Source organism: Quercus robur, chromosome 1, assembly GCF_932294415.1.
Source record: "Quercus robur chromosome 1, dhQueRobu3.1, whole genome shotgun sequence".
Classification (NCBI taxonomy): Eukaryota; Viridiplantae; Streptophyta; class Magnoliopsida; order Fagales; family Fagaceae; genus Quercus; species Quercus robur.
This window is the reverse complement of record NC_065534.1, coordinates 50,958,167-50,983,577: the sequence shown is the minus strand read 5'-3', so window position 1 is coordinate 50,983,577 and position 25,411 is coordinate 50,958,167. Positions and strand designations below refer to the sequence as shown.

At 35.0% G+C, this 25,411-nt stretch overlaps 2 protein-coding genes across 5 annotated transcripts; one reads left to right on the top strand and one right to left on the bottom strand.

Annotated features, from left to right (window-relative positions):
* Positions 1 to 1,936: 1,936 nt before the first annotated feature.
* Positions 1,937 to 5,168, bottom strand: LOC126691449 (probable serine/threonine-protein kinase PBL25). The gene is made up of 5 exons (XM_050386498.1): positions 4,707 to 5,168; positions 4,185 to 4,357; positions 3,878 to 4,067; positions 3,208 to 3,599; positions 1,937 to 3,022 (listed from the first exon to the last, which is right to left on the bottom strand). The coding sequence occupies exons 1-5, from the start codon at positions 4,840 to 4,842 to the stop codon at positions 2,312 to 2,314; spliced, it is 1,602 nt and encodes a 533-aa protein (XP_050242455.1). The 5' UTR covers positions 4,843 to 5,168; the 3' UTR covers positions 1,937 to 2,311.
* A 3,282-nt stretch (positions 5,169 to 8,450) lies between these two features.
* LOC126691432 (uncharacterized) lies at positions 8,451 to 20,030 on the top strand. 4 transcript variants are annotated; one of them, XR_007644799.1, is made up of 6 exons: positions 8,451 to 8,685; positions 14,982 to 15,091; positions 15,179 to 17,135; positions 17,578 to 17,653; positions 17,742 to 17,895; positions 19,730 to 20,030. XR_007644799.1 is itself a non-coding variant. In XM_050386491.1 (4 exons), the coding sequence occupies exon 3, from the start codon at positions 15,340 to 15,342 to the stop codon at positions 17,128 to 17,130; it is 1,791 nt and encodes a 596-aa protein (XP_050242448.1). In that variant the 5' UTR covers positions 8,451 to 8,685; positions 14,982 to 15,091; positions 15,179 to 15,339; the 3' UTR covers positions 17,131 to 17,135; positions 17,742 to 17,917. The 4 variants fall into 4 exon arrangements, 2 of the variants coding, with proteins under 2 accessions (XP_050242448.1, XP_050242441.1); XR_007644798.1 differs by lacking the exon at positions 17,578 to 17,653; XM_050386491.1 differs by lacking the exons at positions 17,578 to 17,653; positions 19,730 to 20,030 and having other exon boundaries at positions 17,742 to 17,917.
* The last annotated feature ends 5,381 nt before the right edge of the window (positions 20,031 to 25,411 follow it).

Sequence of the window (25,411 nt, the reverse complement as noted above, 5' to 3'; positions counted from 1 at the left end):
TTTAATAGTTGTTAGTAGAATAATAAATTTCACAGCGGTTCAGTTCAATATGTCTTAACACTTAAAACATATCAACATATCAACTAGAAGTCTCCACTTCCATGATCAAGACAAATCATCTTAATTGATATGTTATAGTCTTCGCAGATGAAATGCCCAATTTCATCACCGACTACGAACTAAAATTCTGAGTTTACAAAGAACTTGTGATTTATATCTTCTGTGACTAAATCACATAAATCACATACTATGCATCTCATGGACTATATGATAATGTCCAAATATTCATGTTACCATTATTTTAGATAATAATAATAATAATTAAAAAAAAAAAAAAACTTTATTACATAGAACATAATGTCATACATGGCATCATACAATAGGATTTAAAGGGCACATATCCTAACAATCTCCCACTTGCCCTAAAGACTACTGTGCACTAATCTAACTCTCATTCCCTCCAAATGTGACTCAATAGTCCTTTAGGGCAAGGTTTTGGTAAAGAGATCTGCTAGATTACTTGCACTACCAATCCAGTTTGAGTTCGTCAACAGAGGAATTTGTGTTGTATTTTTCCATAACTACCAAATGTTTATCAAAAGTCCATGGTTCACTCTGGAGCACTCTATCCACTTCCACTTCGTTATCAAACACAAACAAAACATTGTGGTCCCCCAAATTACGTACCCTGAATCCGTTTTTTGAGCGCCAAAGTTGAATGAAAGTTTTGGCAATACCGTCGATGTTCAATGCTCTTTTTGTGAGGAATTTTGTAACAATACTGAACTCTAGTGAGCTCAATTCCTCATCTAGACAACAACCCGAACCTTCTTTTTTTGACAAAGTAAGTCGATTCCAATTAGAGGTCAGATCATCCATGGTGGTGAGAAAAAACTAGGAATGGCAACGGGTCGAGTTCGGGCCAGGTTTCTTAATGCCCGAACCCGACCCGCAGGTCTGTCCCAAAAACCCGAACCCGCCCCGTTTAATAAACGGGTTTTTTTCCTGTGCCCCAGACCCGCCCCGTCGGGCCTCGCGAGTCCCGTGGGCCCCGTCCAAGATCAGAAATCCCAAAAAAAAAAACCCCAAATCATGTTCATCAATCTACATCAGTCTGATTAGAAACCCAAAAAAAAAAAAAAAAACCCCAAGACGCCGAGAACATGTTCATTAACCTAGATTAGAAACCCAAAAACAAAAACCCCAGATCATATTCTTCAATCGAAACAGAGTAGCAACTAAAAACCCAAAAACAATCACAAAGATTTCAGATTTTTTATTTTTACTTTCAAAATCACAAACACAAACACAAATCCTAACACAGAAATCACAAACCCAAACTTGATTCTCAAAAAAAAAAAAAAAAAAAAAGGAACCCAAACTCCCTAACGATCCCAAAGGTCCCAAACCGTAATGAACCCAAACAGAACGAACTGAGACTGGCGGTGAACGGTGACACTGACAGAGCTTGGGATGGCGGCGAAAGCTTGGGACGGCGGCGAGAGTTGGACCGACGGTGAGAGGTTGGGTAGTTGGCCGAAGGTGAGATTGAGATTTGTGAGTGAGTGAGTGAGATTGTGATTTGTGAGTGAGAGAGTGAGATTGTGTGAGAGTATTACAGATAAGAGGCGGGCTACAAGTGAGCACTGAGCTGAAATGAAATGAAGAAGAGAATGTTAGGGTTTATAAGTTATAACAATATATATATATAGGAGGGTATTTTAGTATTTATATATAACCGGGTCGGGTCGGGTCCGGGCCGGATTTTCATAAAAACCCGGACCCGACCCGAACCCGGTTCGGGTTTTTTTTTAAGACCCAAATCCGACCCTATTCCTTATCGGACCGGGTAAAATCCGGCCCATTAGGGCCGGGCCGGGTACCCGCGGATCGGGCAGAAATTGTCATCCCTAGAAAAAACACCAACCCACGAACGGATATAAAATAAGTAATTTATGAATGGACACTACAAATAAGTACCCTGTTGAATATTTTGAGTAATGTCATCAAAATCACCTTTTATATTCTATACATGATAAAAGATCCTCCCTATTTAAAATGGATCTATTTCAAGATTTAGACTAAACATTACAAATATAAAGGTGTATTTAATGTCATATCGTACACTGTGAAATTTAAAAAAAAAAAAAAAAAATCCTAACAGTGAAATGGAGATGATCACTTGTGATTCACTGTTGCTTCTATTGTGGTCTATAAACAAAGATTAGCTCCTGGCAATAGAAAAAGAAAGATTAAGAATTATTCGTTTTGTGATATTCAGGAAGAAACACAAATACTTGCAAGCAATCTCCTACGATAAATCCCCGCTACCGCAGTTGTTGAGTGAAGATACACGTCCATCTCCATCGTGTGCTCCCTTGCTGCTGCTATGGCTTGATGACACTCTTCCTTCATATGAACTAAAGCTGCTGCTGACTTTGTGCATCAAAGAAGCTCTTCCATTATGTGATCTGTTGCTGCTGCTGCTGTTTTTGCAACTTGAGTTATTGGAAAGCCGTATTTTAGTATCCATAAGAACGGTTTTTTGGTATTCATTTTCACAAGATGCTGTCTCTCTACCCTCATAATCTGAAGCATCTCCATGATCATGATGCTCTTCATGTTCATCATCTATTATATCAATATCCTCATGGTCTGAATCTGAACTGTCACTCCCCAGCATGTCTGCAGCTTTACTATCTGCATCTTGGTGTATTGCACTACTTTCACTATCTTCATCTTCATCATCTGAAGTATTGTGGTCAATGTGATGATTTTCAGTTTGAGAAGGTGTGGCAGGTGATGGAAGAGGAGCAAGTTGGATGATCTCTGGTGGAGGTGTAGAAACGAAACTTAGAGTAGTTACAACATCACTCATAAAGGGACGGACTGCTGCTTCCTCCTGCAGGCACATGGCTGCTATTGCAACTACTTGATTCAATTCTTTTTCTGGGAATTGCTTTCTAAGAAGAGGATCAGCCATATCTGGAAACCTTCTTGGGTCCCTGAATATGGGTTGTGCCTGTTTAACCATGAACAAAATAGAAAATAACGTTGTTCAACAGATAATCGATTATTAAGGGCTCAACATGTATGCTTAATTTCTGGTTATCTATAAATTACTATTTTTTGAAGTTAAAAAAAGAATAAAATCAGGAGTTGGAAGGCACATATATCTCTTCTAGCTAAATTAGTAAATAGAATTACCCAAGCAACTAAATTTTGCTCTTCAATCGGTCTTGTGGTGTCAATGGCTCTTCGACCAGTAATGAGCTCTAGTAAAACAACTCCAAAACTGTACACATCTGACTTCAATGTGAGATGACATGATTTTGTGTACTCTGGAGCAGAATAACCATATGTACCCATCACCCTTGTCGATAAATTGGTATTGTCCCCAAGAGGGCCAAGCTTAGCTAGTCCAACATCAGACAGTTTTGGGTTAAAATCTTCATCCAGCAAGATGTTTGAGGATTTTAAATCACGATATATAACAGGGGGATTGGCCTTATCATGCAAGTATTCTAATCCTTTAGCAACACCAAATGCAATTCTTATTCTTTTAGACCAATCTAATGGCTTCTGATCTGGTCCAATATCTGCATAAAAAATACGGATGGAAAATGCTTCAATAAACTTTAATGTTTTGAGGAATAATTAAAGGGAACATCCTCGATTGGAACATTATCACAAGTTTGCTCGAATTGCAAGAAATTAAAGAAGTATATATAAATGGCCTTGAGAATTTCTGCAATTTAGAATAGTATGCTATTAGACAAACACAAAAGCACACAGGTAAAATGGTAATCAAAACTGGTCTGATTATGTTATAGAATTAAAGAAACAATCAAACAAGAACTGAAGAAATTAATAATACCAAGAAGATGGTCTTCTAGAGAACCCCCTGACACGTAGTCATACACCAAAAGCCTTTGATCTCCATCAGCACAGTATCCTATGAGATTGACCAGATTTTCATGGTGGAGGACACCGAGCATTGAAACATCCACAAGAAATTCCTTGTAACCATGCAATCCATTTCTGTCAAGTTGCTTCACTGCCACCACCTACACAACACAACACATTAATGGCAGAGAAAGTTAGAGATTATTCGTTGAAAAGAAAAAATAACAATAAATAAATGGGGGGACAAAAAGGGTAGGGGTCCTTATAATTAAGCTAACCTGCTCGCTTGCTTGAAGCGTACCCTTGTAGACTCTTCCAAATCCACCTTCACCCAATAGACATTCTTGGCGGAAATTCTTCGTTGCTGTTGCTAACTCACGGAAAGTGAAAGTTTTTGCTGCACTATTTCTGTCTTGAACTTCACAACCTGCAGCCTTTTGTTTCTTAATCTCTACACGCACAACTAGTGGAGTTTTAGCTACTGAACCTTGTACAAACTCTCAATTAGATAAACGGAAAAAATAAAAAAATAAAAAGAAAATCTTATGTTGGAATGAAAAGAAGGTGTTTCCGAAGGAAACATTTAAGATTCAAACCCACCCTAGAGAACAAGCTGTCTATATTTCAAGAACAATTCCAAATGGTAACAAAATTTTCTTAAGGAGCAGTAAATGGAAATTGCAATAGAGAAAGAGGAATAATAAGTTGAGCGAATTATATAAGTGGTTAATCTGTTATAGGCATATAATATGTAGTAGGATAAAAAAAAAGAAAGAAGAAAAAATTGATGAAAATATTACCAGGCGGTCTTGATGTAGTGTGTTCATCAAATGGAGAAACGTGCTCCCTCTTGCTATTTGTTTTCGTACTCCTCTGTGACACGAAGCACGGGAAGCAACTCATGTCTGTAACTGTGTGTGCCAATGATCTAATCATATGCTTGATTGAATCCAGAAACAAAAATTAAAATAAAAGCAAGCATTGAAGGATCCACGAATTAATAATATTCTTCAAAGAGTACATAAAAATAATAGAATGTTGCCCTCAAAGCTTGCTAGCCAGCCCGTAGGCAAAGCTGGCGAGGAGATGTTGAAAAAATATTTGGTGGGAAGAAAAGACGGATGAGTTTTGGTTTCCGGGAGATAAAAGAGGAGATATGAGTGGACATTTTGGTAGGGAAGGGAAGAAGGTGTCATTTGAAAGGAGAGCAAAATGTGGGATTCTAATTCGGTTAGTGGATGCAAAATCATGCATGCCCTTCCTTCCAACCTATTTATGGTTTCTATCCAGACTTGCCAACTTTTCTTTTCTAAGCTGATAAAAATTCAAACGTGAAGGTCATAATTTTGGGCATTTCCCAACTCTACCATACTTTACTACTCAATATTCTTTTTTTTTTTTTTTTCTTTTTTTCATTTTTTTTTTCATAAAGAATTTGCCCCTATGTTAGAGTGTGTGTGAGTTAGGATGCATGCAAAATTTGCCTTTAACAAAATTAAGACTTTGAAAACAATGAGTGGAAGTCAATCCACAAATCGGGTGGAGTTGGTTTGGACGCCTAACACCTTCTCATCCCCATATCTAAACTCTAATCACGTACTTTGGTAAATATTAGTCCTTCTATGCTATATTTAGTCACAAGCATACTTCTTCCATTAGTTAATTATTGCATACTTAATGACAAATTTTTTTTAAAGAAATTGGACAAAAAACCAGAATTAAATAAATTTGAAAAATTAGATGATTTAATCAAATTAGTCACTAACCCGTGCTATGCACGAGAATTTACTTATTTGTGAGGTAAACTAAAATAATTTTATAAAAAATTTAAGAAACTACACCATTACATGATTTGCTTTTGTATGACTTCAATTTGTGTTACAATTTGATGAAGAAACCATTGCTTGAACGTGCAATGGCTTACAAAAAATTTGTCAGTTTCAGATACTGCAAAAAAAAAAAAAAAAAAAAAAAAAAAAAAAAAAAAAAAAAACTCAAAAATTCAGATATTAAAACTTCTGAAAGACCAAAAAATATTAAAGAATCAGATGATTCACTGCTTAGAAATTATTGAAATAAAACAAAATATATATGACTAAATAATAGAGAAATATAAGAGAAAGATGTGTTACATTCAAAAGAATAATTTCAATTATTGCAAACTTTTTTATCTTGTAAAAAACGGCTAAAAAGAGTTTGGTGGTTCATATGTATGAAAATTACTTTTTAAAAAATACATGAAAATCCATAATATATATATATATATATACTCTTATATATATTTTAATAAAGTAGAGGAGAAGAAAATAACATAAGAAGATCTCATACCTCTACTTGGTTTTAAAAAAAAATTTGATGTTTGCTTTGCTTTTATTATTCATGATTAACCTAGCAAATTTGGAGATAAATTATCAATGTTTAAGTTTGAGTTTAAGTTTGACTTGTTAGAGACATAGAGTTTCACTCCTTATTAAGTTTGGATTAAACGAAATAATTTTGTTTAAAAAAAAATGATAATGATGAGTTTGAGTTTATTGGGCTTGTTAGAGAGATAGAGTTTCATTCATTGTTAAGTTTGGACTAAACAAAAATAATTGTATTAATTTGGAGATAAATTATCAATGTTTAAGTTTGAGTTTAAGTTTGACTTGTTAGAGACATAGAGTTTCACTCCTTATTAAGTTTGGATTAAACGAAATAATTTTGTTTAAAAAAAATGATAATGATGAGTTTGAGTTTATTGGGCTTGTTAGAGAGATAGAGTTTCATTCATTGTTAAGTTTGGACTAAACAAAAATAATTGTATTTAAATAAAATGATAATTGTGGAAAATAGTTTTTTTTTTTAATATATATAAAGGAATAAGTTTTATTGGTGTAAACTCTAAACAATAAAAACAATCACAAACACAAAATCAAAGGCATGTATTTCAAATATCCAACATGTCCACCAGAACCAAATGGAGTAACAGAAGAATTAAAAGAGCATAGATTAAATAAAAAAAAAGGTACCAAGCTTAAGATGTGAGACTTGAGGCAAAGAGTAATTCAATACCATAGCATCTAAAACAACTAAATTAAACCATGAAAAAAGAATACCATAGGTACTATATGGTTGCATAGAGCCATGCTTGAGCTTTGAGCATGTTAGTAACAGCCAGCCACACCAACTTCATTGTATGTCTAATTCTATTAGCAGTGGCAAAAGCAAAAGCCAAAAAATAAAAATCCTAAATAAGTTCTATCAATTATCATGGCTCTTCATTCTTTTTCAACTTGTACATTGTTGTTATACATATATGTGGGGCCAGAGAATTTGTGATCCCGACCCACTTATTAGGGCCCAAGGCCCGCGCTGAGGAGAGACTTTGCCGAAGACATACAATGAAAGTCCAAATGGCCTAGAGATATAGCCGAGGACGATCCTGTCCTCGGCATCCCAAAACCAAGAAGGAAGGAACGACATGTCATCAAAGGCAGCCCCCAAAGCACTCCCAGAAGAAAGGGCGAGTATAGTAGGACACGCACGGGGGTACAGTATAGGAGCGGTTCAAAGAAAAATTGTCACCTCCACATTGAATGCGCCAACAAACGCCTTGGCCGCATTAATGGAAAAAGGACCCTTGAACAATGTGGTAACAAAGAACAAGGGAAAGACTGCCATTACTGCAATTAAGTGCTCTGCGTTTAACAGAGCCATGCTTTTCAACTTTTACAACCGCCCCCAACCACTTTGGATATGGGCTGATGGGACAAATATCAGCCCTATAAAGCTGAACCTACACGTGGACGTTCGAGGGAGGGGAAAAGCTAGTATAAAAGGAGGAGGAAGCAGTCCAGAAAGGGGACGGGGACCGGGGCTAAGAACCGGAACCACCCAGGCCGTGCCGAGGAGAATGTCTTCTTGGATAATCACAGTTCACCTCTGTGCGATCATTCTGAACACCATGACTAATGGCTGTCCGTTTACCAAGGCCTAGTCTTTCAGCCCACTCTCTACAAATTTATTGTTTGAGTCTTTAACGTTTGAACCCAACACCAATTTGGGATCGTTACAAATCGAGTCCTTACAATATATATATATATATATATATATATATTAATAGTTGTAGGATGGTGGATAATTTGTTGAGTTGTAACCAGTTTTCAACTCTACTTTGGTTAACCTATTGGTTTCCAACTATTTTTAGGCAATGTATGGGAATAATTTTTGGTTTCCAACTCTCTTTAGGCAACAAATGGGGTAAATAAAAGTTAAATAATTTTGTTTAAATAAAATAATAATTTTATTTAAATATTATATTGACTTGAAAAATTGTAAGAATTTTAAAGGTTTCGATTTTATAATAATGATAGTAATAAAAAAATATATATAGATAAAAGTATAATATAGAAGATTGAAATGAATCTCAATCAACTTAAAAGGTATAATTTGCTTTCTCAAAAAAAAGAAAAAAAAGAAAAAAAAACACTTATGAAACAAGTCCGAAAACACAACAAATTTTTAACGCACTGTACCATTTTCATAAACCATATCTTTTTAAAGTCTCCTGTCGCAAAATCCGAAAAAAAGAAAAAAAGAAAAAAAAAAGTAAATTAGTTGAAGTTGGCTTCCGTTTGCGTCCACCCAAAATCTCTCCTCCAATTTGCCGGACACCCTAAATCGCGCGCAGCACACACTCTCTCTCTCTCTCTCTCTCTCTCTCGCAGCAGCAGCAGCAGCAAAAGCAAAAGCAAAAGATAACAGCAGAAGAAGAAGGGGCAGTCCCACTCCCACCAGGTTGGTTCACAAATATATTTCGTTTTTCACCCATGTCGTCTACTTCTTCTTATATTTCTTTCTTACAAAAAGCATATTTACTCCTTTTTCACTTCGGAATCCACGTACGCTATTAGATCCAATTGTTGTTGGGTTTTTATTTTTTTAATTTAAAACACACCAAATTCTGAATGTGAAAATTATTACAAACTTAATTGTTTTTTTTCACTCTCTCTTAACTCGTTTAATTGGACTGATCTATCTTTAGTTAATTAGGGTTTTTTAGTCTCTCTACCTTATTTGAATTTTGACCAACTACTTTCTAGGTTTGGGAATATCCTCAATTTATAGTCTTAGAGCTGCATTATACTATTCTATCTCCATACAAGCTGCTGCCTTAGTACAAACAATTTTGGTGAAAGTCATATGAGGCACCATCCAATTTGTGTGCTCATCAATAAATAATTTATTCATAATTGGCTGTTCTATAATCATTTCTCCATGTGAGCGTATATTTTTAGATTCATGTGCTAATCATTTTTATTGAGTAAGTGCAACTGTGTTGTTGTGAGATGAATGCATTTTCTTCACACACAGAAAATGTGGTCAGTTCAGTTCTTGTTGAGAATACTGAAAGGTTGCTTATGATCTCGTTTCGGATTTCATCTCAACTATATGATGCTTATAAGTGTCATGTACTTTGATATCTTACATCGTTCGTGTACATGCTTTTGACACAAGATCCCCTTTTAATGGTCGAGAGCCTTATAGCTCAATTGGTTTTTCCAATGGAGACATCTAGGGTTCAAATCTCCCCCTCCTCCCTTGTAACTATCCAATTTTCAAAAATTAAAAAAAAAAAAAAAATCAATCCCCTTTTAGTGCTTCATAGTAAGATCATACATTAAACTCGTTATTACCCAAACAATCCTGTCCATTCATTTCCCCATCAGTGTGAACCACATAAAAAAATGTCAAAGAGAATTCTCAACAGATTCAAACTCCCAAATCCCAATCATGAAGTGGAAAGCAACATTAGATCTATCCATGTACTATGCAATAGTAACATCCTTTTTCACTGTGATGGCAAACAAACCAGGAAACAAAGCCTTAAGGGGTGACTTGCAACACCATAATTCCTACCAAAACGCAAGTGCAACTACCATCCCCAACAATTTATTTATTAAACTTTGAGAACTTTTCCCAATAACTCCTAACAAACCACTCCATAATCACTCATAACCTCCATTGTACACCAATGGCCCCATTTCTCATCAAATTTAGCCTCCACGACAACCCTTAGTGAAATCCATTGTTGTAGTATAACGCCGAAGCCACTTCCTCAATACAGCATGGTTGAAAGTACCATGTTTTCTAATTCCAAAATCTACAGATTGAATTGGGGCATTGTCCATTTCTAAATTCACAAAATTGAATTTCGTTTTTTCTCCATAAAAGATCACTTTGTAATTTTTCAAATCTCTTTGCAATACTAGTATACTACCTGGCATGGGAATTTTTTTTTTTTTTTTTTGGGATAAATAATGGAATTGTATTAATCAAAAATCCAGGTACACCAGGGGTGTACATGGATAACTGTACATCAAACTCTTAAATTACAATGATCAAGAATTTCTAAAAAATTAGAACATGGAATAAGATTAAAGGCTGAACTCCACTCCAACAAGGTGTGGAAAGAGAAATTTAAGTTCTGGAATAGACCATCCCTTCCCCTCAAAAAATCTTGAGTTCTGTTCTCGCCAAATACACCATAAGACACAATGTGGTACAGCCCTCCATTAATCAATGCTCCGATGTCTGCCGAAAGAACCTTGTCAACTCGAAAGTAAATCAGTAACACTTTGCAGCATAACCCATAGAAGACCAAATAGAGTCCACACCATAGACCATAACTCATAAGCAATAGGAAAATGAAGAAGAAGAAGATGATTCACCGATTGGGGCTCTTTTTACACATATAGCACCAATCTACAACTGCAACACCCTTATAGCATAAGTTCTCAAGAGTCAAAATCTTACCTAAGGCAACAATCCCTGAGAAGAAAGCAACCCTATGAGGGATCTTTGAACGCCACACAGGTTTCTAAGGGAAAAGAGTGACAGGAGTTGAGGAAAGGGAGATATAGTACTCACTCACCTTAAAACTCTTATTCCTTGCCAGTTTCCAACAAAGTTTGTCCTGACCCTCACCATTAAGAGGTATAGAATTGATAAGATCCAAAAAAGTGTATAAATGTTCCAATTCCCAATCTCAGGTATCCCTAGAAAATTGAAGATCCTAGTGAAGCCTCTGATTAGGAAAGTGCATAACATCCTCAACTAATGCTATAGAGTTCCAGAAATGCCTCCTGGAGATTACAAAGTAGTTGAGCTAGATAGGATATTGTTCATCAAAGTGACCCTTCCACTAGACAAATATATTTTCTTCTACCCTGCTAATCTCCTTCTGTTTGTTCCACAATTACATCCCATGTTGAGCTAACCTTATGAGGCAAACCAAGGGGCAGGCCTAAATAAAGTAAGAGTACCTAATTTGCTTCATTGAATCTGAGCTAATCTTTCCACTTTGTGTACTACTCTAACCAAAACTAGCTCGCTCTTAGCCGAATTAATCTTCAAATCTCAGACTGCCATGAAGCAAAGATAAATACAGCAAATCAAAAGAAGCTATTCCTGATTCATTCTACAAAAGATAAGTGTGATATCTGCCAACAGAAGATGACAGATCAATATCTAACTATTAGTTTCATTCTAAACATGAAATCTTGTTACCAAATTGCCTCTTACTGCTCTATTAATCATAAACACGATATCTTAATCTGCTCTATGTCATGAGACACATACATTAATGAGAAAACTTGGTACATCTGAATTGACAGTTTGAAGCCACAATAGACAAATGGTGCTTCTTTTAATGTTTAAAGTGTAACTTGAAGGTGAGAGAAGGGTTCATCTGTATCCTCTCACTCATGTAGTTTGCAGATCAAACCACTGTGGTAGGTATCTAGAGATCTTTGAATTCCATTGTGGGTCACGACAAGGGTTCATCTGTATCCTTGAAGGTAAAATGGGAAGGCATGGGTGGATTTCTATGCGTTTCTACGTAACTTGCCTATAGAGGATGAAGAGAACCAGATGGAAGTGAAGCTGGTACAAGGGGATGCCACTGGGTAGGTGGCCATTGACATATTGCAGTGCATGCAACAGCAATGGAGCCTCTCACTCCCATGAGTGAAATGAGGTGTGATTTGCATGAGGGTAATTGTTTTGGATTAGAAATAGGCAATTGTCTACCAATGTAAGTGAAATTCATTCCGTGTATAGTTAGATGTTTGGAAATTATGTTTCTAATACAAGTAAAATTGCACTTAGGCTCATGGAGTACTTTAGTCCTCAAGGCATTCTTGGATGCTTCTTCAGTTCGTATTCAACTTTGAAGGTATAATGCCTTTGGATATATTTTATAGAGAATGCATCCATTCATTAAATGAACCTTGCTGTCAAATTGGGGAATGGGAAAGCAACATATTCTTCATTGAGCTATTGTCGAGTTATATTTCTTGGAAGCGATGATGGCAACGACATAAGAACTTCTCCGTGAGGCTTGGTGTGTTTTTGGTCGTGTCTGAATAGGGCCCTCATTGGTGTCATGATTGAAGTCATGCTCCTGAATTTGTGGTGTAGGGCATTTCCACATGGCTGATTCTACATGCAAGAGGACCTGGCCAAGTGGGACACAGATTCTATATTTATGATGATGACATTGCTGAGTACCAGTCCTTTAGTCATGGAGTCAATGTTATACCTTCTTTTAATCATGTAATTAATTGTTATACTTAGCTCTTGTTAGTTGAAAAGAAGTTGGGTCTTGGTGCGATAACAAGTGCCTTCCCCCAAAAGTGAGAAGTTGCATGTTTGAATTTGGGAATCAACCTCACCAAAATAGGAGGGCTGAAAAAATTGGGGGTAAGGTTGCCTACACACCTGTCCAAAACCCCGCAAAAATGAGAGTATTTTGCACTAGATCCTTTATTAGCTCTTGTTATTTGAAAATTAGCGCTTGATTAGTTTAAAGTAGTTAGTGCCACCTGTAGTTTGTTAACCAATTTGGTTAAGAACCCGGGGGGATGATGTCAGCATAACTGATGGTACAGTCAGCATAATTAACTCCTTTAGTGTATAAGCAGCCAAGGTTGGCCATGGTGAACTCACTTTTGAGATTCTATGATAATTTTCTTCTTGAATCTGATTTGAGAGTGGACTTCTCTCTTCTGGACCCTCCTCCCCCTCTCTCAAACTCAATTTTCTCTCTTTTCTTTGAAGTTTCAAGTTTTCGTTTGCATCAATTTGGTGAGGCCACAATTGGAACTGTTACCCGATTGATTTAAAAATTTAGTAAGTGGTCAGCCATATTAATGCATTTGCAATCATTTTGGTAGATTCCATTGAAGAAAGAAATGAATTCATCCTCTTTTGGGAAAATGTTGGATATTTCCACTTAAAGATTTATAATAAAAAAAAAAAGAAAAAGAAAAGGGGAGCAGTGGTGCAATAATAGTAGCCTGCATGGTGGGCACATCTTTTTGTGTTTATTCGATGTTCTTCAACTGTTGGAAGTGAAAAACTAGAGAAAAGAGGGGGGGGGGGGGGGAATGAAAGCATTAGCAAATAAAAACTAAGAACACTGGCAAGCTACAATGTATATAAGATTGTGGATTAAATGTTTTCCATTAATCAATTAAGGGAAAAATGTACTAGAATTTGAGAGAGTGGGAAAGAGTTCAACTTGGAATTAATTTTGACCAAAAGAATTGCACAGTTGATGGTATGAATGAGATAGATCTAGACTTGTTTTGCTGAAAAGAATTGATAAAAATAAACGTGTAGTTGGATAACTCTTGGTGGAACCTGTTAATGAGGTAGGTTGAATAATGCTGGGAATCTTATGTATTGAAGTCTGGTTAAGCATAATATGTTCAAACCCTTTTTAGGTTCTACAAGTTCTACAAAAAAGACAGACTAGAATACTGAGGATGAGTAGAATTGATCTCTCCCAGAAGCATTGCCAAGAAATTTGTTCCTTCAATCCTTAAATAAGCTTTGTACTTATGATGGATTCTATCCGCTTTAGGTAAGATTTTGACTCTTGAGAACTTATGGTATAAGCGTGTTGCAGTTATAGATTGGTGCTATATGTGTAAAAAAGTGTAGGGAATCGGTGAATCATCTTCTTCTTCATTGTCTTATTGCTTATGAGTTATGGTCTATGGTGTGGACTCTTTTTGGTCTCCTTTGGGTTATGCCACATAGTGTTACTGATTTATTTTTGAGTTGGCAATGTTCCTTTGATGGGCATCGAAGCATTGATTTATGGAGGGCTGTACCTCATTGTGTCCTATGGTGTATTAGGCAAAAACGGAACTCAAGATGTTTTGAAGGGAAGGAACGGTCTATTTTGGATCTTAAATCTCTCCTTTTTTACTCCTTGCTGGAGTGGAGTTCGTTCTTTAATCATTTTCCTTGTTCTAATTTTTTTGAAATGCTTGATCTTTGTAATTTTAGTGTTTGATGTACTGTTTTTCATTTACACTCCCGGTGTACTTGGTTTCTTTTTAATACAATTCCGTTATTTATCAAAAAATAAAAGAAAGGACTCTATTGGTATTCTCTTGGAAAATCTTTAATACAGATACTTGTTTATTCTTGTTTTCTTGTCTTTTCTAAACCAATAAATGTTTAGTTTCTGTACACTTCTTAGCACACGATGGTTAATGACAATTCATTTTAGGATCCACACTGACTAATTGTCAATAATTTTATGAGAACTAAGAAGTGGCATATGATTGTAGTATTTTGAAGAATGACACCGTTATTGTTGGACTTGTGTTGGTTTCCAAGTCCCTGAATCCAAATTGGATACTAAAATTGGTTTGCTTTATTTTAATAAATGGTGGATGACTCTTCATCTCCTCTCCCTCCCTTTCTTTTGTTTTTTCAATTTTGATGCATATTATTGTGTGGCATCAATTCTATGGAGCATTTTGCCAATGAGCTCTAGCTCAATTGGCACCTCCTCCCCTTATAAGTTCTAGGGGCAGGGTGAGGTTGTGAATTCAAGACCCATTGGGTGTGAGTGGTAACTTACCAATGAAACAAAAATCTATGGAGCTTTTTTCTTCATTGAACCCCTCTCTCTCTCTCTCTCTTTAAAGAGGTTCAAATGTTTAAATTTCTAGTTTAATAATTGAATCAATAAGTCTTATAACTTCTGCATGGTTTTTTATTTTGTCTTTCAGGTGCCATATTCATTTGTCCTTGTGAACAAACCAACACTTCGCAAAGGATTTTACTTGCTATGCTTCTGTCAAGAAAAACTTCTGACCCTTGTCACTGTTAGTTTGGACTGGTACAACTCTTTCCATAAATTGCTTTATTTCTGTAACTGTTATTATATTGTTTAACCTTATCCTCATTCTTTTGGTTTCTATTGCAGACTGTGTACCTGACTGGAGTTTCTTTCTTTCCTTCTTTTCTTTTGGGTTGGTTGTGGTGGCAGTGTTTGAAATGTACCCTTGAAAATCACTTCTAATCTGTGTTCCTGAAAGAAATTCTTAGAATCATGTGACCCTGATATTTTCTTGTTTAAGTGGATACATGGCTAATCATTCTTTAACTGTAGCTGCACCCAACACTTCTCTTGATATAATTGATCATCCATTAGCCATTGGCCAAGAATTTGCTGATGTAGAAACTTGCCGAAGAACATTAAAAGATATTGCCATAGCACTGCATTTTGATCTTAGAATAGTTAAATCAGATCGCAGTCGGTTTATAGCCAAGTGCAATAAAGAGGGTTGTCCATGGCGTGTTCATGTAGCCAAATGTCCTGGAGTTCCAACCTTTACAATTAGAACCCTACATGGAGAGCATACCTGTGAAGGAGTTCGCAACCATCATCATCAGCAAGCATCGGTAGGTTGGGTTGCTAGATCTGTGGAAGCACGCATTCGGGATAATCCACAATACAAACCAAAAGAGATCCTGCAAGATATCCGTGATCAGCATGGAGTTGCTGTTTCCTACATGCAAGCTTGGCGTGGGAAGGAGCGTAGCATGGCTGCACTTCATGGAACTTTTGAGGAAGGGTATCGCCTTCTTCCTTCATACTGTGAGCAAATAAGGAAAACAAACCCGGGAAGCATTGCAACTGTTGTTGCCATCGGACAAGAAAATTGCTTCCAGCGCCTCTTTATATCTTATCGTGCGTCAATATATGGGTTTATAAACGCTTGTAGACCACTATTAGAACTTGAAAGAGCACATCTTAAAGGAAAATACTTGGGTACAGTACTTTGTGCAGCTTCTGTTGATGCTGATGATGCATTGTTTCCATTGGCTATTGCTATTGTTGATGTGGAAAGTGATGAGAATTGGATGTGGTTCATGTCAGAATTGCGAAAACTTCTTGGTGTTAATACTGACAACATGCCTAGGCTTACAATACTATCGGAAAGACAAAGAGGCATAGTTGAGGCTGTGGAAACTCATTTTCCAAGTGCTTTTCATGGTTTTTGTCTGCGTTATGTTAGTGAAAATTTCCGTGATACATTTAAAAACACAAAATTGGTGAATATCTTCTGGAATGCTGTCTATGCACTTACAGCAGTTGAATTTGAAAGCAAGATTGCTGAGATGGTAGAAGTTTCGCAAGATGTGATACCATGGTTTCAACAATTCCCTCCCCAACTTTGGGCTGTTGCATATTTTGAGGGTGTGCGATATGGCCATTTTGTGCTGGGGGTCACAGAGTTGTTATATAATTGGGCCCTTGAATGTCATGAACTCCCTATTGTGCAAATGATGGAGCATATTCGCCATCAATTGACATCTTGGTTTAATGATCGCCGAGATATGGGCATGAGGTGGACCTCTATTCTTGTACCATCTGCTGAGAAGCGGATTTTAGAGGCAATTGCAGATGCTCGTTGCTATCAAGTACTTCGTGCAAATGAAGTTGAGTTTGAGATTGTGTCAACTGAGCGGACAAATATAGTGGATATACGAAGTCGTGTTTGCTCATGTCGCCGTTGGCAGCTGTATGGTTTACCCTGTGCACATGCTGCTGCTGCACTTATTTCTTGTGGGCAAAATGCCCATTTATTTGCTGAGCCTTGTTTCACAGTAGCAAATTTCCGAGAGGCCTATTCGCAGATGATAAATCCTATTCCAGATAAAAGCCAATGGAGAGAACTAGGTGAGGGGGCAGAGGGTGGAAGTGCCAAGGTTGATATCACGATACACCCACCGAAGACTCGCCGACCACCTGGAAGGCCCAAAAAGAAGGTTCTACGTATAGAGAGCTTTAAGCGGCCAAAGAGAGTTGTTCAATGTGGTCGCTGCCATATGTTAGGACATTCACAAAAGAAATGCACAATGCCAATTTGACCTGAGTTAGTTTGTCAAAGTTTTTTTTTTTTGAAATTCTAAATTTAGTCTGAAATGCAATAGAATCAATGGAGTGCTTGTAATCTCAATGTATGTCTGACTATTTTGTTGCAAAAAATAAGGATTAGGTCTTTTTTGGCATTGTTCTATTTGTATGTCTTTTATCTTTGGTGGCAGCATGTTCATGTTTCTATTCTTAAATAGCATAATCAGGTCATTACAATCTTGTTCATATCAGCAGTTAAATTTTTACACCTTTGTTTTTATTCTCAGAGTGTGATCGCAAATTTGTCTTTTTAAAATTATGAAGAAACTAGAAACTAAGTATTTCTCAGTTCTCTTAGCCCACTTACAAAAGTCCTTTGATCATTTGTGCGTTCTTTATTGCATAGAGATCTCCTGGTTACTCATTAATGCTGTTCTAAATCTTTTTGGAAATCTCAACAGGGAATATCAGTTTCTGTAAAAAGTTTTATTAGGGATGTCCCTAGTGAGAAAGGAATAGTAACATGAAAAATATCAGGTTTAAATCTATACCATATGTTATATGGTATTTTACTTTTTTGCTAGCTATTCTTTTTACCAACATGTTTTTCATGATATTTGTGCAGGTTGCATATGAGTGCATATCTTTAAATGAGAGGCCAGCTTGGCCAAAATGATTTAGGACTCGTTCAATTTGGTTGCAACAGCACTGATGTGCTGATACTTAAATGGCACTTTAATCGTTCCTCTCCTAATTACTTTCTGCTCATCGAATAAAAGGTTTGTCTATTGCACGTAATAATTATTCTGTCCCAATTTCCTTTAAATTATTATGCATCTCTTATAATAAACACATATAAAGATTGTTTGCTGGTTTTACCTTCAAACTTAGGTAGTCACTCTATGCAAGCAGGGTAATAATTAATGATTTATCAATTCATCTATATAAACTGTATGATTGGGTTTTTAAGGAGCTAGCCAAATTACTAGTAGAGAAACTTTTGAATTTCGATTCACATATATTTATGCTCATGTTGTATTTTTTGTTAGAAATATTAGAACTTAGAAGAATGAGGATTAGTAGAGTGAAGATCAGTTTAAATGTCCAATACCGGATCTTAGCAATGTTCCGAGTATTGGTGGTATTATGTGGTTGATTATCCTAAATCTGGCTATTAGTTTTAGGGCTGTTAAAGCAACCTGGCCACCCTACTGGACCCAATCCATCCGCTGCCCAGTCCAACCACTCTGGCGGGTCAGTTGGGGGGTTTTCTCCTCCAAAACCTGAGCCACTTGACCCAACTTTAATAACCACCAAATCCGGGGACAATCTAGCAGAGATCCACTAAATCCGATGAGATCTTTGCTGAATCTGGTGAGATTTCCGCCAGTAGGGGTGTGTTTAGCCAACCCACCAATTGGCCAAAACCAACCCATCACAACCTAACTTGATGGGCTGGGTCAGTTTTTAGGGGTTGATGGGTTGGGTCAAATTGCCTTCTTTTTTTTTGGCTGCAGATTGGGTTTTGTTCTGGCAAGTAGATTCACAAATCTGCCTAAAATGATCTAACCTACCTAAGTTTAATATATATTTTAGATATATATTATATGTTTTTTTAGTTACGCTTTTGCCCCTCTTCCTAATTTAATAAAATAGTAGAAGTGGATGATTAATTGGAATGTTGGATTGCTTGGATTTTTTGAATCCATGTAACTCGTAGAACTTGTTTATGTTTATTTTGTTTCTCAATTGAGTTGGTTTGGAACTAGTTTTAACATATTTTGTTTCTCAACTAAGTTAGGATATAACTATTTAATTTCTTACTAACTAAATATCATTTGGTTTGATATTGTGTTGATATGATAATTTGTGTATGGTGGTGCTAATACTTAAAATTTCAGATTTTAGGGGGTGGCAAATAGTTGTAATATTGTTGCTATTCTTCTTTTTATTATTTAATTATAAAAAAAAATAAAAATAAAAATAAAACTTTCGAACTTGCGGGTCCAACCTGACCTACGTGGGTTGGGTTGGACCCCTATGATGGGTTGGGATTCTTTTAATATGTCCCTGGTGGGTTGGATTGAAAAAACCATTCAACCCGACCAACGCACACCCCTATCCACCTGATTTAGTGTGATCTCTACCGAATCTGGGGAGATTTTTGCCATTGCTTTGCCTCTCTCCACTGTTACCAGTTTCAACCGAATCCAGCCGACACCCGACAGTAATCCAATTTTTTCAATCCGACTCCCTCAATGGTCAGTGGTGGGTCTGGAATTTCTCCATCCAATCTGATTGGGTGGAGAAGTTCCTTAGATTGGGCACAAATCCGACCCATGGAGACCCCTATTTAGTTTCATCAACATCACACAATCATGATGATTGTGTAGTTCTAGTAATGGAATTGGAGGAATTGTATGAAAACCCGTTAGCAAATTTTCAAATTGGTTTCATTTGTTGCAATTTTGGTAGGACTATATACTATTGTTCATTACCTGCGATCTTTTGACCCAGGAAGCTTCTCTGTTTTGCTTTTTCAAAAATCTAGTTTGGATGGCCCATGTACTATTTTTGAATACTCTGATACATAATTTTATCATTTCCTGGCAGTTGGATGACCTATGGAAAATGATGTTTACAATTGAGACTTCGGGTAGCAGATGGAAATGTAGTCATTTTCATTGCATTTTGACTAGTCTCTCATGCATATGTTGGTTTGTGGTCGGTAATATTAGCTGGCATCATTTACATTATTCATTACCATTACTTCGAGACTTCGAGTTGATACTTTTGTCAGGTTTGTTATATTGGTTGAACATTAGAGCTTTGTGATACATTTGGTAGTGTTTGGGAATTTATTATTTTGCCCATTGATTAACAACAATATAAGATAAATTCCCCAACCCCTGAACTTGACATGTTTAAACTGTGGGAGTGACTGCTTGTGATGCCAGTACCAAAAACTAGTTTCGAACTTGAAGTCACCAAGTTTTGGATTCTATCCCTTGTGGACTGTAACAGTTAGATGTTCACTAGTGCTCCCTTTTTTCTTTTTTTTTGGTTAAATGAAACTCTTTTTTGGGAAAAGTTTTTCCATTTTCAGGTATTTGTTTGTAAGTAAATTATAGTCAAACTTGTAAAATATTTTCTGTTGACTATAAAATCCTTTATAAAAAGTTGTAAAATGTTTTACCTTTGAAAATTTGGTAAAACATTTCCCAAAAATACATAGTGGCTTTCCCTTCCCATCTGGTAGCAAGGTCTTTGGTCCAATGACCAAAGACACCGCTCTAGTGACTAGTGATGGCGGTCCGGTGGTCAGAGATTGGTGTCGGGGTTCAGCGGCCAGTGGCTCTACTCCGTGACCAATGTCGACGGTTTGGTGTTCGAAGACTTCGCTCTGGCAACTGGTGCCGGTGGTTCAGTGATACTGGAAATACTGCTCCAATGGTGATCTTCGATAGTCTGGTCATTGGAACCACCACTCTAACTGCCAGTTCTAATGGTTCAGTTGCTAGAGCCACCATTCCAACTATTGGTTCTAGTAGTTTGGTCATCGGACCTCTAGCATTAGTGGTTTTGATGCTTAGTCATCGATTTTGGTGGTTTGCTTAAAAAAATTTATTTGTCATACTAAATACTTGAAAATATTTTACTAAAAATGTTTTACATCTAAAAAATTTTACATTTGAAAATATTTTACTTCGAAACGAAAAGAGCGTAAATCTATAGTCTTAAGGATTTTGTCAAAACAAATGTAGAAACGCTTTTTGGTGGGGTTTTGTGTATCTGTTTTCTCCTTAGGAGCATAGTTTTCAGATCAAACCGTTCAAAGAATTGTTAAAGGGAGAGGTTCAAGGTTTTAAAGGTTCAACCGAGATAGAACTATGATGACGCCATAATTAATTTAATAATTAAATAAGATAAATATAAAGATATTAAATTTGTAAATATTAGCAAATTTGACTAAAATATCTTTAAAAATTGAAATAAACTTTCAAATAAAAAATTATTACTTATTCTTATTATACGTAAATGACATAAATTAATGAATTACCTATAATGTTTTTTTAAAAATCCAAATAAGAGTAGAGATAATGAGATTTAAAAATGAAAAAAAAAAAAAAAAGGAAAAAAAAAAAAAAAAAAGTAAAAACTCAGGACTTTTAGTAAATAAAGTAGTACTACAAGTGTACTGGTACAATGGGTATTTGACTATTCCGTTGGTTTACCAAAAAAAAAAAAAAAAATTGACCATTCTGACTCCCACCTACCCATCCACCCAAGTCATTTCAGATTTATCTCTTCACATTGTTACTCTCCTTTTGTGATGCGTTACTTCCTTCACAGTTCACATGGTTTCCTAGCACCATCTTCGTCTTCCTCCTCACGTCTGCGACTCCTCTCATCTCCTTCTTCTTCTTCTTATTTATTTTATTTTATTTTTTTAAATCTTACCATACCATCAGTGCTTCTTATATTTTTTGCTTCATTTTCGGATCTTCTTCATCATTTTCTCTTTTTATTATTTTTTTTCTCACTTCAGATCCATGCCAAAATTTCAGATCAGAAAGCAAATTTCTTCACAGACATGCGGTTGAATCGGCTTACAGTTTGAACGGTTTTTCAGGTTAGACCTCGGTCCAAGCGGTTCTCTCATATTGTTTAAATGCCCGGTTCTTGTATATAAAAAACTGTTTTCATCAAAGGTTCAAGGTTAACCCGGTTGGACTGTACGGTCCAGTTCGGGTTTAAAAACCATGCTTAGGGGTGAGTTCAAAGGGTTTTACATTAGTGAAGTTCCACGTAATCAACAAAAACAAAAAACAAAAAACAAAACAAAAAAGAAAAATTGTAGTATAGGCTTTGGTGTAGGCTTTTTACTCGACGTTGTTGGTAGTAGGTACCCTCTCTCCTTGGTGCCTGTATGCAATTTCAAACCCACATCCTCTTGTTGCTAGTAAGAGAGATACCATCCATCTACAATGGCCGATGGACTGATTTCAAAGCAGTGTTCATCGATCATTAACGTGAAGCTGTATATGAAATTGCCATTGACTACATCTACGGATCGTAGAATGAGCAACTGATCAATAACTAAATAAACAAGTTTCGTAGATTGAGCATTGAGGAATCGACAGCAAACTAAGAAAGTGAATACAAACCTGAAAATGAAAACAAATCAATGGTAGCTGAGATGAGCCAACTTAGGAGAACGTTTAGGAAGCTTCGTGCAAAGGAAAAAAAGTAGTAGGAAGAGAATTGAATTTTTAAGCATGTCCACATTCACTCTAACAAATGTGTAAATGCCTAGGAAGCACGGATACAAATATGGGGATGGGTTCGGGTATGGGTCTAATATAGTGACACGGCAATTTTGAGAAAGTAGGATATGGCTATAGCGAGGATACGTATATTTATTAATTATTAAATATATATATATATATATTTATTTATTTATATTTTTTATATATTGTTAAGCATTTATTTTTCATATAATTTAAAACATATATCAATTTAAGAGTAATAGTGGATAATAAAGTGAATATATAACAAATTAAAACGATGTTTCGAAATTAAAATACAAGATTGAAAGTTTGAAACTAAAAAGAAATAACTATATTGGCAACTCAAGAACTCAAGCAAGGAAAATAGAGAGAGAGAGAGAGAGAGAGAGTAAGCCAAAGAAAGATTAAGCATTAGAGAGAAAGAGAAAGATTGAGTGACAGAGATGAGAGAACTTACTGTTGCCATCGCCCTTGCCTCTATTAGTCTTTGCTTTCACTAATAACCCAGTTGTTGGCATTTGATGTTTTCGCCGATAACCCTAAGAGAGTGAGAGAGGGAGAGAGATCAAGAGGGTTAGATTTTGGGACTTAGGGTTAGATTTTTGTTTTTAAGTTATTCTTAAAATGCATCTTAACAGGCTTAGGACTTTTACTCTCTTTAAAAAAGAAAAGAAAAAAAATTGCATGAGGCATCTCGTCTGTGTCCTTGATGTGTCCAATTATTAAAAAAAATACAATAATAATAAAAAAAATACGGAAAGGACAAGTGTGCAACCTTGTCCCAGGCGTAAGCTGTGTCTGACACCGGCACGACAAACAAATTGCCATGTCCGTGCTTTTCTAGGTAAATACCTTTAATATTAACCCTATATTATCATTAAGCATGGAAAACTCATACTGGATACTTATATTAAAACCAAAAAAAATAAATAAATAAAATCCCACGTTAGAGTTTTGAGTGATACTTGTTTTTTATTCCATATATTGTGTTGAAATGAGTTTCACTTTTTCTTTTGAATAATTGGGTTCTTTGAAAACTCACTACAAGCACTTGAATTTTTTTTTTTTAATTAATTAATAATTGAGATTTTGTTGGAATTAATTAAACTTTGTATGTTTTTTAAATTATTATTACTAATCATAGACCCACGTAATGCGTGAGAATAGATAATTGTTTTGTAATTGTGGTATAATATATAATATGTTCTCTAAAATTTGTTGAAGATAATTTATTTTTCCTAAAAGTTAAACAATTTCTAAAATTATTTTTCATCTTTCTATCTCTACAAATATATTATTCAATTATTTTTGGTGTAGTGTTTAATTGATATAATTCCTTTATGAGTTGTTTCATATTCTTTAAAATTATGTTATAATGTGCTATGTTTTTCCAATATATATATATATATATATTTTATCTACAACTAAACTTTTTAAGTTTTGAATAAATTATTCAAATTTCTCATTCTTTAGAGGAGGTTATCATGATAATCAAAGCTAATAACAAAATTACTTATTAGTATTACTTAAATAATTGATAGACACATTCAAATGCATAGCCAATATTTTTTTTGATAAAAATTCAAATTCTCACTTCAAAAATAACGAAGTATTAAATCAAACAAAAATCAAACTAAAGTTATAAGAGGGAGAGAGACTACTTGTGTTGGGGAACTCAAAAACACAACATCAAAACATATTAACCCAAATAGAGTTATAAAAAAACACAATGATTCTTCAACCTAAAGTGGAGTTGCAAGAAATAACAAAAAATTGAGAGAGAGAGAATAATCATTTTTTCATGAGAGAATGTGAAAGATAATAACAAATTTATAGAAAATTAGATGAGAAGAAAAACAGTTAAAAGATATAATAAAAAAACACCAAATTATCATAGTCATGCTATGAAATAGAATAATACTATATTTATAATGCAATAGGATATTATCTATGAAATCAAATAAAAGAAAAAAGATAACAACTTAAAAACACAAAACTAAATCACATCAACCCAAAATAGAATTCTAAAGAACACAAAAGATTATAATCAATCTAAAATAGAGATGCAAGATTAAAAAAAAAAAATCCACAAAAAATGAAAAAAAAATCTACAAATAAATGAGAGAGAGAGAGAGAACCTTCTTGTGTGGGAATTGGGAAAGCTATGTATAAAATGTTAGAGATTTGCAAATTTATATTAAAATGATGAGAATAAGAAAAGATGAAAATAAAAGAAGATAAAATGATAGAGGAAGAGTAATATTAAGATAGATAGTAGTAAGGAGATAAAAAGATAAAAGGAAAGAGAGGTTGGAAAAAACGTGTAACAATAATTTGGGAATTAATAAAAACAAAAGAAGTTAAAAATGAGAGAGAGAGAGAGAGAGATGTAAATGATGTGACTGCTGATGTGGCTTAATATGACGTAACAACAATAAATGTTACACTTTAGTTTTTAAATATATACTAATTTTTAATATGTGCTCCACACAATTCATATATATATATATATATATATATATATATATATAATTTGTAGATTTGTAAATATTGTAAGTATACATATTTTTAAAAATAATTAATTATTTAAGGGAAATGCTAATGAATGCCCTTAGGGCAAAAGTTAACAATTCATTTAAAGAAAGTTTTTATGAGGAAAAAAAAATTAATGTTTTGATATTTTTTTTATTTCCCATAAAAATGATGTCAAAACTTTCCTAAAATGAATTATTAACTATTGTCCTAAAAGCACTCGTTAGCATGACCTATTATTTAAAATAGTATAATTAATTATTATATAAAGAACTTTTATTATTATTATTTCATGGAATCCTAATATGCAATTCATTCAGAAATAAATTACAATAATAAGTTTTCATGTTAAACTATAATGAAATGATGATTGTAATAAATAAATAAATAAATATTAAATAATAATTCATACTCAATAGCTTTCCTTTGCATCGCATGAGTTAGTAACTAGTATATTCAAGCATTGAGTTTC

What these genes read in the sequence shown, in the direction of transcription:
- LOC126691432 (XM_050386491.1), top strand. Translation starts at nt 15,340, where the DNA reads ATGGCTAATCATTCTTTAACTGTAGCTGCACCCAACACTTCTCTTGAT.
- LOC126691449 (XM_050386498.1), bottom strand. Translation starts at nt 4,842, where the DNA reads ATGATTAGATCATTGGCACACACAGTTACAGACATGAGTTGCTTCCCG. An exon ending in CACTACATCAAGACCGCCTG is followed by an intron (nt 4,358 to 4,706) that starts GTAATATTTTCA and finishes TTGTGCGTGTAG; the next exon opens with AGATTAAGAAACAAAAGGCT. An exon ending in TCTAGAAGACCATCTTCTTG is followed by an intron (nt 3,600 to 3,877) that starts GTATTATTAATT and finishes TTTTTTATGCAG; the next exon opens with ATATTGGACCAGATCAGAAG.